General features: G+C 32.6%; 6 protein-coding genes across 6 annotated transcripts; 4 read left to right on the top strand and 2 right to left on the bottom strand.

Annotated features, from left to right (window-relative positions):
• Positions 1–239: 239 nt before the first annotated feature.
• Positions 240–730, top strand: LOC139432181 (histone H2B). Its single transcript, XM_071200574.1, has one exon. It carries the CDS (start codon positions 308–310, stop codon positions 677–679), a length of 372 nt encoding a protein of 123 aa, XP_071056675.1. The 5' UTR covers positions 240–307; the 3' UTR covers positions 680–730.
• A 4,607-nt stretch (positions 731–5,337) lies between these two features.
• Positions 5,338–5,829, bottom strand: LOC139432197 (histone H2A). Its single transcript, XM_071200599.1, has one exon. The coding sequence runs from the start codon at positions 5,797–5,799 to the stop codon at positions 5,425–5,427; it is 375 nt and encodes a 124-aa protein (XP_071056700.1). The 5' UTR covers positions 5,800–5,829; the 3' UTR covers positions 5,338–5,424.
• Positions 5,830–6,046: 217 nt separating this feature from the next.
• On the top strand, positions 6,047–6,572 carry LOC139432165 (histone H2B). The gene has a single exon (XM_071200538.1). The coding sequence runs from the start codon at positions 6,115–6,117 to the stop codon at positions 6,484–6,486; it is 372 nt and encodes a 123-aa protein (XP_071056639.1). The 5' UTR covers positions 6,047–6,114; the 3' UTR covers positions 6,487–6,572.
• Positions 6,573–11,101: 4,529 nt separating this feature from the next.
• Positions 11,102–11,587, bottom strand: LOC111413854 (histone H3). The gene has a single exon (XM_023044976.2). It carries the CDS (start codon positions 11,549–11,551, stop codon positions 11,141–11,143), a length of 411 nt encoding a protein of 136 aa, XP_022900744.1. The 5' UTR covers positions 11,552–11,587; the 3' UTR covers positions 11,102–11,140.
• A 211-nt stretch (positions 11,588–11,798) lies between these two features.
• LOC111418932 (histone H4) lies at positions 11,799–12,127 on the top strand. Its single transcript, XM_023051642.2, has one exon. The coding sequence runs from the start codon at positions 11,804–11,806 to the stop codon at positions 12,113–12,115; it is 312 nt and encodes a 103-aa protein (XP_022907410.1). The 5' UTR covers positions 11,799–11,803; the 3' UTR covers positions 12,116–12,127.
• Positions 12,128–13,555: 1,428 nt separating this feature from the next.
• LOC139431665 (uncharacterized) lies at positions 13,556–14,452 on the top strand. Its single transcript, XM_071199724.1, has 4 exons — positions 13,556–13,622; positions 13,794–13,892; positions 13,949–14,052; positions 14,114–14,452. Exons 1-4 carry the CDS (start codon positions 13,559–13,561, stop codon positions 14,363–14,365), a joined length of 519 nt encoding a protein of 172 aa, XP_071055825.1. The 5' UTR covers positions 13,556–13,558; the 3' UTR covers positions 14,366–14,452.
• The last annotated feature ends 2,553 nt before the right edge of the window (positions 14,453–17,005 follow it).

Genomic DNA, 17,005 nt, shown 5'->3' on the forward strand with positions numbered 1-17,005 from the left:
TACGACGTTGAACACCTTCGCCATAAACGGCCAAGGCTGCTTCTCGTCTGACGATCCGGGAACCCGACTGTCCTTTCCAAATCCACTTCCGATATCGCTAATTTAGCGAATATTAACTAATATATTTTCCGTCTGTTTTAGATCCGATGAAGAGGGTTAAGGAAGATTCCAGGAACCTCAAGAGGCCCGTCAAGTTCACCGTTCGTTTTTTTTTAATACTGTAGACGCGAACGCTCTGTTAACGTCGTGCGAGTACTGAGCGATATCATAATCTTGAAATCGATTTATTATTATTAACTAATCAACAATGCCACCGAAAACTAGTGGAAAAGCAGCAAAAAAGGCCGGTAAAGCGCAAAAAAACATTTCGAAAACCGACAAAAAGAAGAAGCGCAAGAGGAAGGAAAGCTACGCTATTTACATTTACAAGGTATTGAAGCAAGTTCATCCTGACACTGGCATTTCGAGTAAAGCTATGAGCATCATGAACAGCTTTGTCAACGATATTTTCGAGCGAATTGCCGCGGAAGCGTCTCGTTTGGCCCATTATAACAAAAGATCGACGATCACCAGTCGCGAAATTCAAACGGCCGTCAGACTTCTATTACCGGGAGAATTGGCGAAGCACGCCGTAAGTGAAGGCACCAAAGCTGTTACGAAATACACAAGTTCCAAATAATTTCTGTACATTTTTATAACGACCGGTTCTTTTCAGAGCCACAAATCTATTTCTGAGAAAGTATTATCGCATCCTATCTACAGTTTAGTTTTACAAACGTATCATCGTACAAGACGTGCTAAATTTAATATAAATTTAAACACGTCGAATGCTTTATCACAAAATATATTCAAGATCCGGAATTACGATACGGCTGTAAAAAACCGTTAACAATAGAAGTGGCAATAGTTTTACCTTTTGAGTTTACAAAATCAGGCACGGCATAAGCAACTTTTTTGTAATGTTCTTAAAAATAATTAACATATTTTTTTAAAGCGAAAATAAGTTCTGGTACCTAATATTTGTTATTATTATTAAATAAGGATTAAGAAAATAATTTTCAAAAAGTAATTAATTTTTTTTAATTAGATTTTAATTTGATTTGAATTAGGTTTTAGGGTATATTTAACCCCCATTTCTTTCATCTATCAATAGTACTAAAAATATTATTATTATATAGTTTACTGACCAATAAAGTTAAGTGTAATTAACTCAAAGGAAGTCGTTGGTACGTCCCTGACTTTCTAAACTATACGGAGTTGTACATCGAGGGAAATATATTCTTGAACGAAGATTATTACTCTTGGCACAAGCTTAACATATTCGTGTATATCCACAAGAAGATCATTTTGTTAAGTGAAGAAAAACCACATATTCTCAAAGCAAGTATACAAATATTCTTGATTCTCAAGAATAATTCGTTTTCTTGAAAGTCAAGAATAATTTCCCTCAGTGCAGGTCTCGTCTCAGGTAGAAATGGTTAAGTACCCTTAACCACACAGAAGCAGAGGTCTACAATTTATGGGGGTTGTAATTCCGTATCTTGGTGTGGACGACTATACATAGAAAGGAAAGGAATAACGGTCGGTCGTTATAGTCTTCCATATAGGCATCGGTTGTTTGACAGTCATATCAACCTATGTGTTATTTTTCTACAATTTGCAAGTAAAGGGGTTCCTTAATGCGGCCCTGAGTGAGAAATCCCAGTATTCTACGAAAACTACCTGTTTATAATCCCGTCTTTAACCGTTTTACTACTACAGTAGGAAAGGGACGGAGTCATAAAAACCGATCGCCATCTGGAGGACTTTACAATGAAAAAGCTTTCGGAAATAACTACATATGTATTTATACAAAGTTGTTTAAAATTCATATTTTATTTTACTTTTTTTAATTATTTTAATTAATTCTTAATTTTCGTTCAAGGGTCAATATTGTTAAAACAAGTTTTAACAATATTGACAATCTTTTTAAAATTAATACTTACAACAATTAAAACAATTCAGAACAGCTGTTATTTTCACTAGAAAAACCTTAAATTTGAGTTGTTGTGGTATCGGACAGGTTTTGTTGAATCAGTGAACCCAACCTTTAATATAATAATAGTTTTAAAAAACTAAAAAAATATGGAATAATCTGAACATCCTAATTTTCTAAAAATCACAAGTTTCACCTTTCTCTTTAAACTTATAATAGTAAAACATAAGTTGCGATTTAAAGTGTATTTTATTTTGTATAAACTATGTAATAAATTAATAAATAAACTGAACTAACAAATAAGACAATAACTATTCGATCAGAATTACTATATCAGTACAATAACTTATTCTAAGGTAAACTATAACTAAATAAACTAAATTATGTAATAGTTATTTATATTAGAAGTGGGCTAGAAACATAATTACTGTACGAGTGTGGAGAATTGTACGACGAGGTCGTAGACCGAGTTGTGTAATCACACGAGTACTGCAATTGTGCTCTAGCCCACGTGTGATATGCAGCATTTTATCTACGACTGTTAAAAATTACTAAAAAATCAATTTCTTTAAAAAAGTCTATTTGACATTTATAAAAGTATTTTGAAATGATTGTTGACAATTTTTAATTGTCAGTTTCAACAATATGTTTACTCATCTGGAATAAGTGTTTTGAAATGTAAAAACATAACAATTAATGTTTATAATAAATAGTATTGTTTCTCTGTAAGTAGATAGCACTTTTTCTTTTGTATTGTTGCTCGTTTCAATAAATTAAGTCTGTTCTGATTAGGCTAAAAATGCGTTACGTAATGAAACCAGTGCGGTAATGAACTTCATTACGTAACTTAAATCACCTCAAATGAGTGCGGTAATGATGACTTATCCAAGCAGTCGTAGATAATAGTTATTTATATTACAAGTGGGCTAGAAACATAATTACTGTACGAGTGTGGAGAATTGTACGACGAGGTCGTAGACCGAGTCGTGTAATCACACGAGTACTTCGAATTTTGAATTGTCAGTTTCAACAATATGTTTACTGTGGAACATGTGTTTAGTAATGTAAAAAACATAACAATTAATGTTTATAATAAATAGTATTGTTTCTCTGTAAGTAGATAGCACTTTTTCTTTTGTATTGTTGCTCGTTTCAATAAATTAAGTCTGTTCTGATTAGGCTAAAAATGCGTTACGCAATGAAACCAGTGCGGTAATGAACTTCATTACGTAACTCAAATCACCTCAAATGAGTGCGGTAAGGATGACTTATCCAAGCAGTCGTAGATAAATAAACTAATATCATGCAATAATACGGTTACATCACTTTCCTCATTTATAAACATATATGCACATTTGTGCATTTATTTCAGTAGCTTCTTCAACTTGCACGGATTTTTTCGTAAGTCATTAAATAATACCCAATTGGCATTGTTGGGCACAAATATTGGGTACTGTCCTACATCATTCAAAGATTGAGTACCTTCGTAACTGATGATACCTGCGGGGATATAGAATTTGTTGTGAAGTAACAAATTGCGTGCGTAATTACTCAATTTTGTTTTATTGTTCTCTCCATTCGTTGTTTCTATAAACAGACCACATTTTCTTGCAATTGATGCTTAGGGTTTGCATGTAGTTTTCTATTACTTGCTTTAGCTGTGTATAGCCAAATATTGTTACGATGTCAATATCGATTGGTAAAATTATGTTTTTATGGAAAGTAACGTTTAAACAATTACTGCAGTTTTTAGTCCTACAATAACTAAATTCTTCTTTATACAGTTGTGTGCAAAGAAACGCAATGTTTGAAATAGCATTCACTATTATCACGCCGGCAATTTTCTGGCTTCCAAAATAATTTATTCCTGTTAATAGTTCAGCTCTTTTTTATATGTTGCTTTACTAGAACCGGTTTTTAAAAATAATTTTAGGAAACTAAAGCAATCTGTGCAAACATTCTCAACATGATTTCTAAATGAATTGTGTGTACGGGCAAATGCTAAACTATGAAATATGCTGTCGAATCCGCAAGTATTTTGAACAATATATTTTTTATTGAAATAGATATTAATGAAACTTACTTATGAACTTATGAAAGAATTACTAACTGAAACTTCCAAAAATTTTAATTTTCAAAGAGTAAAGTGTTCTTTATAGAGTTGTTCTAGTGAAAATATTAGCTGTTCCAGATTGCTTAGGTATAATATATATATATTTGTGATATGGAACTGAAAATAGAAAAACTATGGTCACAGCAATCAACTAGACATTTTGGCAGCCCAACCTACTTTTGTTAGTTTAGTTTATTTATTAATTTATTACTTTGTTTTACAAAATAAAATACACTTTAAATCGCAACTTATGTTTTATTATTATAAGTTTAAAGAGAAAGGTGATTTTTAGGAAATTAGATGGTCAGATTATTCCATATTTTTTAATTTTTTAAAATTATAATTTTATTAAAGGTCGGGTTCACTGATTCAACAAAACCTGTCCGATATCACAACAACTCAAATTTAAGGTTTTTCCAGTGAAAATAACAGCTGTTCTGAATTGTTTTAATTGTTGTAAGTAAAAAGTAAATTTTTAATATGAAACTTTAAAAGAACTAAAGCCGCAGTGATTAAATAAACATTTTAAGTACCTAGAACATCAAGAACAATTTAGAGCAACAAAAAATATGTTATTTTGCAAAATTAATGTCCGTGTTAAACGTAAAACACATCTAGAACAATTTGAATCGGCAAAGTTTGAGTTATTTTAGATTGGCCTATGTTTTTTAATTCTTATTGTGTAATATAAAGCCGCTGACACAAGAATTACTGACTGAAACTTCTAAAAACTTTAATTTTCAAAGAGTAAAGTGCCCTTTAGAAAGTTGTTTTAGTAAAAATAATAGCTGTTCTAGATTGCGTTAGCTATTATAAGTATATATTTGTAATATGGAATTGATAATAGAAAAACTATGGTCACAGCAATCAACTAGACATTTCGGCGGCCAAACCTATTTTTAGTTATAACTTCGTAATGCTGTATCCCATAATTTTGATTTTCTAGAACAATAACTAGAACAACTAGAACAACCCAGAACAACAGAGAAAATTAGATTTTTCCAAAAATGGGGGGCTAGTCAAAAAACCCGTTTTTTCGGTTTTCTCGCGGAGTTTTTATTTTTTCGATTTGCCGGTTTGGAACAATGTAGAACAACTCTAAAACAATCTAGAACAACAATGAAAAATTTAAAAATCAAAAAATGGGGGCTAACTTCCTGCACTCGAGAGGTTGTTAGATGAACAACACTGACAACAAGAATGATGCACAAATATTAAATCTATATTTGTCACAATCGTAGATATCGATAGATAGTTCATTATTCCGATATTATGTTTGTGGCCCTGAGAAGGGCCGTTTGTTAATGTGCCGCGGCGGCAAGGATGTAAGAGGAAATTAAGCTTTTTTCTCGGTCTTCTTAGGTAACAAAACAGCTTGTATATTCGGAAGCACACCTCCTTGTGCAATAGTTACTCCAGATAGTAATTTATTTAATTCTTCGTCGTTACGTATGGCCAATTGTAAATGTCTAGGGATGATACGGGTCTTCTTGTTATCTCTAGCGGCGTTACCGGCCAACTCAAGAACTTCGGCTGCTAAGTACTCCATTACGGCCGCCAAATATACGGGAGCCCCGGCTCCTACACGTTCCGCATAATTGCCCTTCCTCAGCAACCTGTGAATACGGCCAACGGGAAATTGTAATCCGGCACGACTGGATCTGGACTTTGCTTTCCCTTTAACTTTTCCACCTTTTCCTCGACCCGACATGGCGACTTAGATTAGTTGATTGTTGATTTAATGTGTGACGAAAACTTCAACAATATGGTTCTAGTTTCAATGCGAGCGAAACCGTTGTCTTAAAATATTTATACGCATCTGCGCCGACGTATCAACCAATAGCTGCCGTCAGCTAAGCGGTAGCAACAGGAGGCGTGGCCTACTGATCCGACGCTTCCACGTTTTAAACGACAAAGACAGATTTTTTTTTTTAATACTGTAGACGCGAACGCTCTGTTAACGTCGTGCGAGTACTGAGCGATATCATAATCTTGAAATCGATTTATTATTATTAACTAATCAACAATGCCACCGAAAACTAGTGGAAAAGCAGCAAAAAAGGCCGGTAAAGCGCAAAAAAACATTTCGAAAACCGACAAAAAGAAGAAGCGCAAGAGGAAGGAAAGCTACGCTATTTACATTTACAAGGTATTGAAGCAAGTTCATCCTGACACTGGCATTTCGAGTAAAGCTATGAGCATCATGAACAGCTTTGTGAACGACATTTTCGAGCGAATTGCCGCGGAAGCGTCTCGTTTGGCCCATTATAACAAAAGATCGACGATTACCAGTCGCGAAATTCAAACGGCCGTCAGACTTCTATTACCGGGAGAATTGGCGAAGCACGCCGTAAGTGAAGGCACCAAAGCTGTTACGAAATACACAAGTTCCAAATAATTTCTCTACATTTTTATAACGACCGGTTCTTTTCAGAGCCACAAATCTATTTCTGAGAAAGTATTATCGCATCCTATCGACAGTTTAGTTTTACAAACTATCATCGTACAAGACTTGCTAAATTTAATATAAATTTAAACACGTCGAATGCTTTATCAGAAAATATATTCAAGATCCGGAATTACAACAATATTTTTATCTTTTGGGTTCATAAAAAAGTGCGGGAAGTTAGCCCCCCATTTTTTGATTTTTAAATTTTTTGTTGTTCTAGAGTTGTTCTACATTGTTCCAAAGCAGCAAATCGAAAAAATAAAAACTCTGCGAGAAAACCGAAAAAACAGGTTTTTTGACTAGCCCCCCATTTTTGGAAAAATCAAATTTTTTTTGTTGTTCTGGGTTGTTCTAGTTGTTCTAGTTATTGTTCTAGAAAATCAAAATTATGGGTTACAGCATTAGGAAGTTATAACTAAAAATAGGTTTTGCTGCCGAAATGTCTAGTTAATTGCTGTGACCATAGTTTTTCTATTATCAATTCCATATTACAAATATATACTTATTATAGCTAACGCAATCTGGAACAGCTATTATTTTTAGTAGAACAACTCTCTAAAGGGCACTCTTTGAAAATTAAAGTTTTTGGAAGTTTCAGTCAGTAATTCTTGTGTTAGCGGTTTTATATAACACAATAAGAATTAAAAAACATAGAACAATCTAAAATAACTCAAACTTTGCCGATTCAAATTGTTCTATTAGATGTGTTTTACGTTTAACACGGACATTAATTTTGCAAAATCACATATTTTTTGTTACTCTAAATTGTTCTTGTTGTTCTAGGTACTTAAAATGTTTATTTAATCACTGCGCGGCATTAAAACAATTCAGAACAGCTGTTATTTTCACTAGAAAAACCTTAAATTTCAGTTGTTGTGATATCGGACAGGTTTTGTTGAATCAGTGAACCCAATCTTTAATATAATAATAGTTTTAAAAAACTAAAAAAATATGGAATAATCTGACCATCCTACTTTTCTAAAAATCACAAGTTTCACCTTTCTCTTTAAACTTATAATAGTAAAACATAAGATGCGATTTAAAGTGTATTTTATTTTGTATAAACTAAGTAATAAATTAATAAATAAACTAAACTAACAAATAACACAATAAATACACAATTTTGTTTTATTGTTCTCTCCATTCGTTGTTTCTATAAACAGACAACATTTGTCATGGCTAGCCAAAAAACCCGTTTTTTCTGTTTTCTCGCGGAGTTCTTATTTTTTCGATTTGCCGCTTTGGAACAATGTAGAACAACTCTAGAACAACAATAAAAAATTTAAAAATCAAAAAATGGGGGCTAACTTCCCGCACTCTTCATAAAATTAGGCACGACATAAACAACTTTTTTGTAGTGTTCTTAAAAATAATTAACATGTTTTTTTAAGCGAAATAAGTTTTGATACCTAATATTTGTTATTATTATTAAATAAGAATTAAGAAAATAATTTCCAAAAAATAATAAAATTTTTGTAATTAGATTTTAATTTGATTTGAATTAGGTTTTAGGGTATATTTAACCCTCATTTCCTTCGTCTATCAACAGTACTAAAAATATTATTATTATATAGTTTACTGACCAATAACGACGTAATTAACTCAAAGAAAGGCGTTGGTACGTCCCTGACTTTGTAAACTATACGGAGTTCTACACTGACGGAAATATATTCTTGAACGAAGATTATTACTCTTGGGACAAGCTTATCGTATTATCAGCGATAAATATTCTTGATTCTCAAGAAAACGAATTTTTAGTGAAAGTAAATCAATCGTTTTGAAAAAGAGTATCTTAGTGTTTCGTCAACAATCCCATTTTCGTATCGAGAATAAATTTCGTATGTCAAGAATAACGTATCTTTCTTTTTAGAAAAACTTATTCATGTAACAACAATCTTGTATAATTCTTCATTTGAGTATTATAAATTATTGACGCAAAAATGAATTTTTTGATACAAAGAATTGATATTCTTCGATGCTAAGAATATGAGATACTTCATTCGATAATATTTCTATTCTTAAAACAAAAAAATATTTTTGTTTTAAGAGTATCTTATATTTGTTTCTAAAAAATACATTCAAAAATAAATTTTTCTTGAAACTCAAAAATAATTTCCCTCAGTGTAGGTCTCGTCCAGGTAGAAATGGTTATGTACCCTTAACCGCACAGAAGCAGAGGTCTACAATTTATGGGGGTTGTAATTCCGGATCTTGGTGTGGACGACTATACGTAGAAAGGAAAGGAATAACGGTCGGTCGTTATAGTCTTCCACATAGGCATCGGTTGTTTGACAGTCATAAATAAAAGCTGGTTAGGAAGGGCAGGGTCGATTTTTTTAAAATTTTTATACCAACATTGTGTTCCTTAATGCGGTCCTGAGTGAGAAATCCCAGTATTCTGCAATGGAAAACTACCTGTTTATAATCCTGTCTTTAACCGTTTTACTACTACCACAAAATAACCAGTAAGGACAAAACCGGCGGTGTCTTTGATGTTTCACCAGCTATTTTATTTAACCTTCAACCATATTGTTGCCGTGTAGGCGCCAATTTTAAAAGTAAAGTACTCTGTTTTAGGAGAGTGTCCACTAAAATGATTTTGAAATTTAATTTTACTAAATTTCTATTGAAGATATAATTACGGTTATTGAAAATTTAATACAATATATCAAATTCATTTAATACAGTATATCGTTAATTAAAAAAAAAAAATATGTAGATCATTTCAATATTTATTTTATAAATTATTTACAAATTTAAATTTTGCACTGGGCCCGGGCTGCATTGAAAATCTAAAAATTAGCAATTATAGTAAAAGGAAATTTTGTATGCTGTATAATTAACATTAAAAAACTATTATTAAAAAAATAGAAAAACTAAACTACCGTAAAAGATAAGAAAAAACTAATACTACTTTAAAATGTAAGAAAAAATAGCATAATACACTAAATAACTATTAACTAAACAACTATAACTTAAAGAAAAACTTTCGCAATCAAAACAATCTCAACAAACGCACGTGGTAACACAGATGTAAATAAACGCCAACAATATGGCGTAGCCGCACATGTGCATAAAAATGAGTTTCGGCGGGAAGGTCTCTTTGTCCTTTCTGGTTATTCTGTGCTACTACAGTAGGAAAGGGACGGAGTCATAAAAACCGATCGCCATTTGGAGGACGTTACAATGAAGAAGCTTTCGGAAATAACTACATATGTATACAGTTGTTTAAAATTCATATTTTATATTATGTATATATACATATAAAGATATAAAAAACTTCTTACTTGCTTATATTTTAAATATTTATTGGAACCGGTTTCGACACTTAAAGGTCATCATAAGCCAAAATCTTTGCAAGCGAAAAATAAAAAAGAAAATCACATCAAAATCTAATTTCGTTATAAAAATTATATAACTTACGTCATAAATGAAGAAAATGCTAACGTTGAATTTTATAAAAATAACACATTGAATATTAAAATATTAAAATTTAAATAAATAAACTATGGTAAAATGTTAAAATTAAATAAATATGTTACAAATTAAAATGAAACGTACGACAAGACGAACACAGCACACAATAATGGAAATTGATGAAGATGTGATTTTCTTTTTTATTTTTCGCTTGCAAAGATTTTGGCTGATGATGACCTTTATATGTCGAAAGCGGTTCCAATAAATATTTAAAATATATGCAGGAAAATAATATACATTTTCCCATATTAATTGTTATGTTTTTACATTTCGAAACACTTATTCAAGATGAGTAAACATGTTATTGAAACTGACATTAATTCAAAATTGTCAACAACCATTTCAAATTATTTTTATAAATGTCAAAATAGACCTTTTTTAAAGAAATTGATTTTTAAGTAATTTTTGGTAGTCGCAGATAAAATGTTGTATATCACACATGGGCTAGAGCATAATTGCAGTACTCGTGTGATTACACGACTCGGTCTACAACCTCGTCGTGCAATTCGCCACTCTCCACGGTAAACACTTATTAATGTTACTATACAATCATAATGTTACGCTGCAAACCTACAAAATTATTAAAATTAACCCCTTTGTTTAATCCATTTCACTATTCTTGGCAAATCAAAATAATTATTGTAGATCTGCTTAAATTACACAGAGGTTCCATTGAAAATCGGGCAAATTTTACTTCAAGTTCACACAAATTTTATGGCCTTCTAGAAACAAAATGGATGCAGATCAAAAGCACTAAATTATTTGATTAAAAATTAATCTCTTATTTACACTTTATCACAAATAATTATAATTTTTAGGTGATAACATCAGAATTAATGTTACTATATAATCATAATATTGCAAAGTATATTCCGAATTTACATTATAACTATTGTTGCACCTATTTGATTTTACAAAGAAAATATTAAACATTATATTTTGATTGAAATAAAAAAAAAGCTTTCGGTTGCTGTTTTATACCTTGTGTATGTTGTAATTTAAACTTTAGGTCTTAAAACTTACTTAAAAACGTACAATTAGTATTGGAAAAGTTGCTTTTCAGAAAATAATCTATTGGTTCTGAAAAGAACCGGTCTTGTTGAGAAGTTGGGTTGATTAAAATGATTTAAGCTCTTTCGCCACGAATACGTCTAGCGAGCTGAATGTCCTTCGGCATAATGGTGACGCGTTTTGCATGAATTGCGCATAAGTTGGTATCCTCAAAAAGTCCTACCAAGTAAGCCTCGCTAGCTTCTTGCAAGGCCATCACGGCGCTACTTTGGAATCGCAAATCGGTCTTGAAATCCTGGGCAATTTCTCTAACCAAACGTTGGAAAGGTAACTTCCTAATCAAAAGTTCAGTGCTCTTTTGGTAACGACGAATTTCTCGAAGAGCTACGGTTCCAGGTCTGTAACGATGTGGCTTCTTCACACCTCCAGTAGCGGGAGCGCTTTTCCTAGCTGCTTTAGTTGCCAATTGTTTACGAGGGGCTTTACCGCCAGTAGATTTACGTGCAGTTTGCTTCGTACGCGCCATTTTCGTTGTTTTTTTATGAACGTAACAGTAACAAACAGTTACAAACCGATTGCTATCGTCAGATCTAAAAAATTTTAACGGCCGGAGGCTATTTTCTATCCGTTACACGTACCGCTCATTGCACGCTTGTTCGGATTGGTCGAACCCAAGCGGTGATGGGCGTTCCCGTTCCACATGTATATAACAGGGTCGAAAGTGGTCACTCCTATCATAACCACCGAGTGATTACTAGAGTATTGACAAGCTAATACAATGACTGGCCGAGGAAAGGGAGGAAAAGGGCTTGGTAAAGGGGGTGCGAAACGTCATCGCAAAGTACTCCGTGACAACATCCAGGGCATTACTAAACCGGCCATCAGGCGTCTTGCTCGTCGCGGAGGCGTAAAACGAATTTCCGGATTAATTTATGAAGAAACCAGAGGAGTTCTAAAGGTATTTCTTGAGAATGTTATTCGCGACGCTGTCACCTATACGGAACATGCAAAGAGGAAAACCGTCACTGCTATGGACGTCGTTTACGCCCTTAAACGGCAAGGACGCACTCTCTACGGCTTTGGAGGCTAAGAAATTGAAATTATTTTAGTATCAACACGACCCGGTTCTTTTCAGAACCAAAACATTCATAAAAGTTGAAGAACAATTTCACATACACCAACTAAATTTACTGCGATTTGAGAGCCACAGCATATATTATACATATGTACAATGTGTTAATTAGCTATCGTAGTCGACGTCATCATTGCAAGTATGCAACCAATATCACAGTGTAATATGCATCATACACAAATCGCGTGTTGCAATACCAATACTGTGATATTGGTTGCATACTTGTAATGATGACGTGTCGGGTACGATAATTAATTAACACACTGTACTTTTTAACGTACACATATGTATGTAGTTATTCGAAAAAAATATTAATATATTATATTTTAATGGTAATGTATTATTTGCTGCCGCTACTTACTATGTTCATTTTAAAATAAGTTCAATACTAAACCTCACCACTCACCTGGTTGGTTTATTACGCAACCGTCAATAAGTACGGTAACACTGTCATTTTTCTTAATTTTTGTTCAAAATAATGAATAAACCGCTTTTTTTTTGTGTGAATTTACTTTACTAAGACTTCCACGTCATATGGTATGAGAATCGTTAAAAAATAAAACCATAAATTTCGTCATTTTTAACATTTTTGCAAATTATTCTCGACAACCGCGGAAACCTTAATGTAAGTACTTGTACATAGGTATACAGTGATACAATAAAGTCTACATACAGCCCGGAAAATGATAATATCTCAGCTCCCCAAATGTAATTCAATGAAAGTTTTTAACAAAACATGTAAGAAGTCCATATTATTTCCATATTTTACATAAAAACTATATAAGTTATTAATCGAGGGGAACACAAAACAATCATATCTTTAACTCAAAAAAGTCTACATACAGTCCTAAAAAAAGTCTATCAGTGTCCGTTATAGCTCAATAAACATATACAACTATCTAGGTGTAATGTTAGTTCTAGAGACAGTAGTAAGTAGCGTAGTTAGCATAAGATATTATGTTGCACATTTTTATTGAACTAAAATGTTCGGGTTTAGCAGTCTTCAGAGACGTACAGCTAAGCCCGAATGTTTCTAGTTCTAGGTCTAATGTTAGTTCTAGAGACAGTGGTAAGTAGCGCTAGTTAGCATAAGAACTAGAACTAACACTAGACTAATCTTCAAGGATATTTAATAAAGTTCCACAATCCTATCAAACCGAAATAAAACAATTTATTTATGATATGTAGTCGGGGAACATCATACCGCCGAATGTATCCGTTACTTTTGGGAAACCGTGTATATGTGCGGAAAAAAGATTTATCTATGTACCAAGGCAGTGAAGTGTCTCTTGAAATCACTTTGCTGACTTGGTACATAGATACATTTTTTTTCGCACATATATAAATAAACTTTCAGATATAATTTCGTCGTAGTTGGACGAGAATATTATAGAAGTGAAGATGTTTGTTGCTACTATTTTTTTAATACTTGTTATAACAGCAATAAATTCAACTTCTGCTTGTGGTAAGTTTATTAATAAAAATCACAAACAACCAAAGACGGTAGAATCTAAGAGGACTGCCACATCGTTTATTCTTTCGTTTGTAGTGGACTACAAAAGAGTAAGGGATGTAGCAGTCCTCTTAAATTCTACCGCACTTACAAAACAACTAAAAAAACATTTTATAATGTCAGGACCTTATTACTGGAAAATATGCGATGGAGCAGTTCCGGATGATGCTGTTTTAACTGAAGATACAACGATTTTTGTAAGTCGTGTCTGTGCAGGAGGACGTAAGTTATACACAATTATTATTAATTTAAACTTAAATACTGAATTATATTTACAGATCACGACCGCATGAGTTGTTATACAGCGACATACAATTCAATAGATATGACTTCTACGGCTAACGTTAACAGACATAGAGATATTTTTTATAAAAATCGTATGGTAACTTATTAAATTAAAATACATTAATAATAAATAAAATTTAAAACGAATTTTGATTCAGATTTTATGTACATCTAATCCAGAACTTTTACGATGGGAATTCGTTAATATTGAAAGCTTGACAGGAGATTTTCTAAATAAAGTTGTATCCGCTGGTTCTTTAGACGGAACTGATAGGTATGTTGGAAAGGTGTTTCACGAAAACGAATGGAAAATTTCGACGGTAGAACCAGGAAAGGGTTTACTGATTTGGGCAAACGAAGACGGAACTGACGTTGTGGTAACCGATTTTCAAGTACTTGTAATTCAATAATTTTCCCAAAGGCAGAATCAAGTTATGTTCAAGTACAGTAACAAAGTGACAAGGAGTATAATGTATAATGTGTCAGTGTTCACGAAAGTAGTAAAAATTGTTCAAATAAATAAATAAAACTCTCTAAAATAATGATTTGTTGGTAATTAATTTTTTACCTTGTTCTTATCTCCATTAGCCTCTATCATTTGGTACTGGTACTCAAGACGGCTAAACTCATATGTTTCTAGCTCTAGTATTAGTTTTATTTTTGGTTCAATACAAATATAGTGTGTTCCATATCTTCCGCATCAGAGCATTATACGATTGAAGGATACATTATTCTAAAACTTGTTTCACCAAGATTCTTTTAATAATTGAGACCTTAAGAGTCTTTTAATAATTTTTTAATCCTGGCATATTCTACGTCTTATGGTTTCTTAAAATAAAGAAATCAATCCTCTCACCTGGTATGCTTTTCTTTGAACAGTGTTTTGATTTCATTAGTGTTTATATATTCGTCTACTAAATTTATACTCACCAGTATTGATAACCCAAATCTATACTTCTCCATGTCCTTGATCCCTGAAACTATTTTTGGTTTCTCTGCAAAAGGTAAAACCGTATCTCTCACAAAAGTTTGGCATTTCACTGCAGGCTTGTCACTGACATGAAAAATAAATTATCAATGATGGATAAATTTACATATACATATGTATAATTTACATTTGTGCTCAGAACTTTCAATTCAATCTGTGAGTGGTTCAGAACAATTCCACTAGATGGATATTATATTTATAACAAAAAATGTATAGGCTTAGAATGCACTTACCTCGAAAACGCATTTATCCCGCCTTATCTTATTTTAAATGAAATGCTATAGTTTTTGTTACACCTTTTATTTATACGAAAAAAAAATGTTTCTTAGCCAACGTTAATTCAGTAAAGCTCTAATTTGGCATGATTACTCTTCAGATGCCATCAAGTAGATTGTCATTCCTTGTATCAGAATTTCTATTGAATTACCGGTTTCCCACATTCTATGGCAAGAAAGGCAAATATTTTAAATGGAACAGTCCATATTTTATTAACCTATCAGATAGAGAGTTACCTATAAGTCCCCTATGAACATTCTTATACAGTGCTAGCGTAAAGTAACCCCCCCCCCCTGTTTAACTTCTGAACAGATTGAGATATCAATATGAACAAAAAAACGTCAGTTTCTATATTTTATCAGCACAAATATTTTCTTATGGAAAATTTTGGTATCACTTTTAGTTTTTCCGGAAAATGGAACAGCTTTGTTTTTTTAAATGGAACACCCAGTATATTATGGTATCTTTCGAAAGAATAAAACAATACGAATTCAACGATACCTCACAATCAAATATCGGTTTATTAGTTTTTTACATAAAAATTAAACAAAATGCGGAATTTCGCCGGAAAAACCAACGTATCTTCGTTGACTACCTGTCGAGATACAATGGGCCAGATAAATGGTGGACGGTCAGTTAAAGGTCGGTCTACGCTCGGATTAAGCAGGGTTAAAATCAGCAATTCTATTAGAATGTTTTTATGAAACAATCAATATAAGAAAAGGATAAAAAGAAAGTTCTTTTTAAAACTTCTAAGAAAAAATTGTCATAACAACAATTTTAAAGTTTGTAGGTACTTTGAAATTTTGTATTTAAGGCAGCATGCAAATATTTTCCTTCATTTCTATCTTTGAATTCTACCCGACCATGTATAACCAAAGAAAGGCGAGATCAAAATGGCTAGAAGGAGTTTAGAGCACAATATCGAAGCAATTTTAATATTCGCTCGTGCTGACAGAAATCTACATGAAACAGGGCGACAATTTAAGGAACGATTTCCTGAACATCCAATTAGTCGAAAATATTTAAGAGAGCTTGTGAATAAGTTTTTGGAAACTGGAAGCGTCGAAGACCGCAAAAGAACTGGTCGTCAGATATTAACAGAAGTATTTAATGTGCCCATGATGTCGTCTGCTGCTATCGCATCAACGTGTGATGTGTTAAATATTTCCGCGTCGTGGAAATAGACGTGGAAATACTTAAAGAAGAATAAATATCATCCATTTTAAATAAAAATGCTTCATGAATTAACAGAAGATGACCCTGATATAGAAGAACAGAATTTTGTGAGCTAATGACAAATATGGTTGAACGAAATCGATTATACTTGAAACATATTTGTTTCAGTGATGAATGTACTTTCTTTTTGGGTGGAAAATTGCATCGGCGTGATGTTAATCCACATGAATATCGTGAATTTCATTAGAAAGTAAATGTTTTTTTTTCAAGACTTTTGCAAATTGTACAACAGAATTCTGACGATTTTGAAATGGAACTAGTGTTTCATCAAGACGGAGCACCTCCACCTTATGCGCCAATGGTACGAAATTATCTTGATAAAAATTTTAATGGACAACAAGATCACCAGATCTGACACCTTTAGATTTCTTTTTATGGGGTTATTTAAAATCCAAGGTATATGAAATTCCGTTGGGTAGTATTGAGGATTTAGAACAAAAAATTATTGACGTCTGCCAAAATATTGATCACATGTTAAGCCGTGTGAGAGAGGAAACACTACAAAGATGGTACCACTGCCTAGAAGTTCAAGGTAATCATATCGAAC

The sequence above is a fragment of the Onthophagus taurus genome, chromosome 11 (assembly GCF_036711975.1).
Source record: "Onthophagus taurus isolate NC chromosome 11, IU_Otau_3.0, whole genome shotgun sequence".
Taxonomy (NCBI): Eukaryota; Metazoa; Arthropoda; class Insecta; order Coleoptera; family Scarabaeidae; genus Onthophagus; species Onthophagus taurus.

Excerpts from the sequence above, each read along its gene's own strand:
- LOC139432181 (XM_071200574.1), top strand. The coding sequence starts at position 308 with ATGCCACCGAAAACTAGTGGAAAAGCAGCAAAAAAGGCCGGTAAAGCG.
- LOC139432197 (XM_071200599.1), bottom strand. The coding sequence starts at position 5,799 with ATGTCGGGTCGAGGAAAAGGTGGAAAAGTTAAAGGGAAAGCAAAGTCC.
- LOC139432165 (XM_071200538.1), top strand. The coding sequence starts at position 6,115 with ATGCCACCGAAAACTAGTGGAAAAGCAGCAAAAAAGGCCGGTAAAGCG.
- LOC111413854 (XM_023044976.2), bottom strand. The coding sequence starts at position 11,551 with ATGGCGCGTACGAAGCAAACTGCACGTAAATCTACTGGCGGTAAAGCC.
- LOC111418932 (XM_023051642.2), top strand. The coding sequence starts at position 11,804 with ATGACTGGCCGAGGAAAGGGAGGAAAAGGGCTTGGTAAAGGGGGTGCG.
- LOC139431665 (XM_071199724.1), top strand. The coding sequence starts at position 13,559 with ATGTTTGTTGCTACTATTTTTTTAATACTTGTTATAACAGCAATAAAT. Across the intron at positions 13,623-13,793 it reads AAATTCAACTTCTGCTTGTG|GACCTTATTACTGGAAAATA; the intron begins GTAAGTTTATTA and ends TTATAATGTCAG. Across the intron at positions 14,053-14,113 it reads TTTTTTATAAAAATCGTATG|ATTTTATGTACATCTAATCC; the intron begins GTAACTTATTAA and ends ATTTTGATTCAG.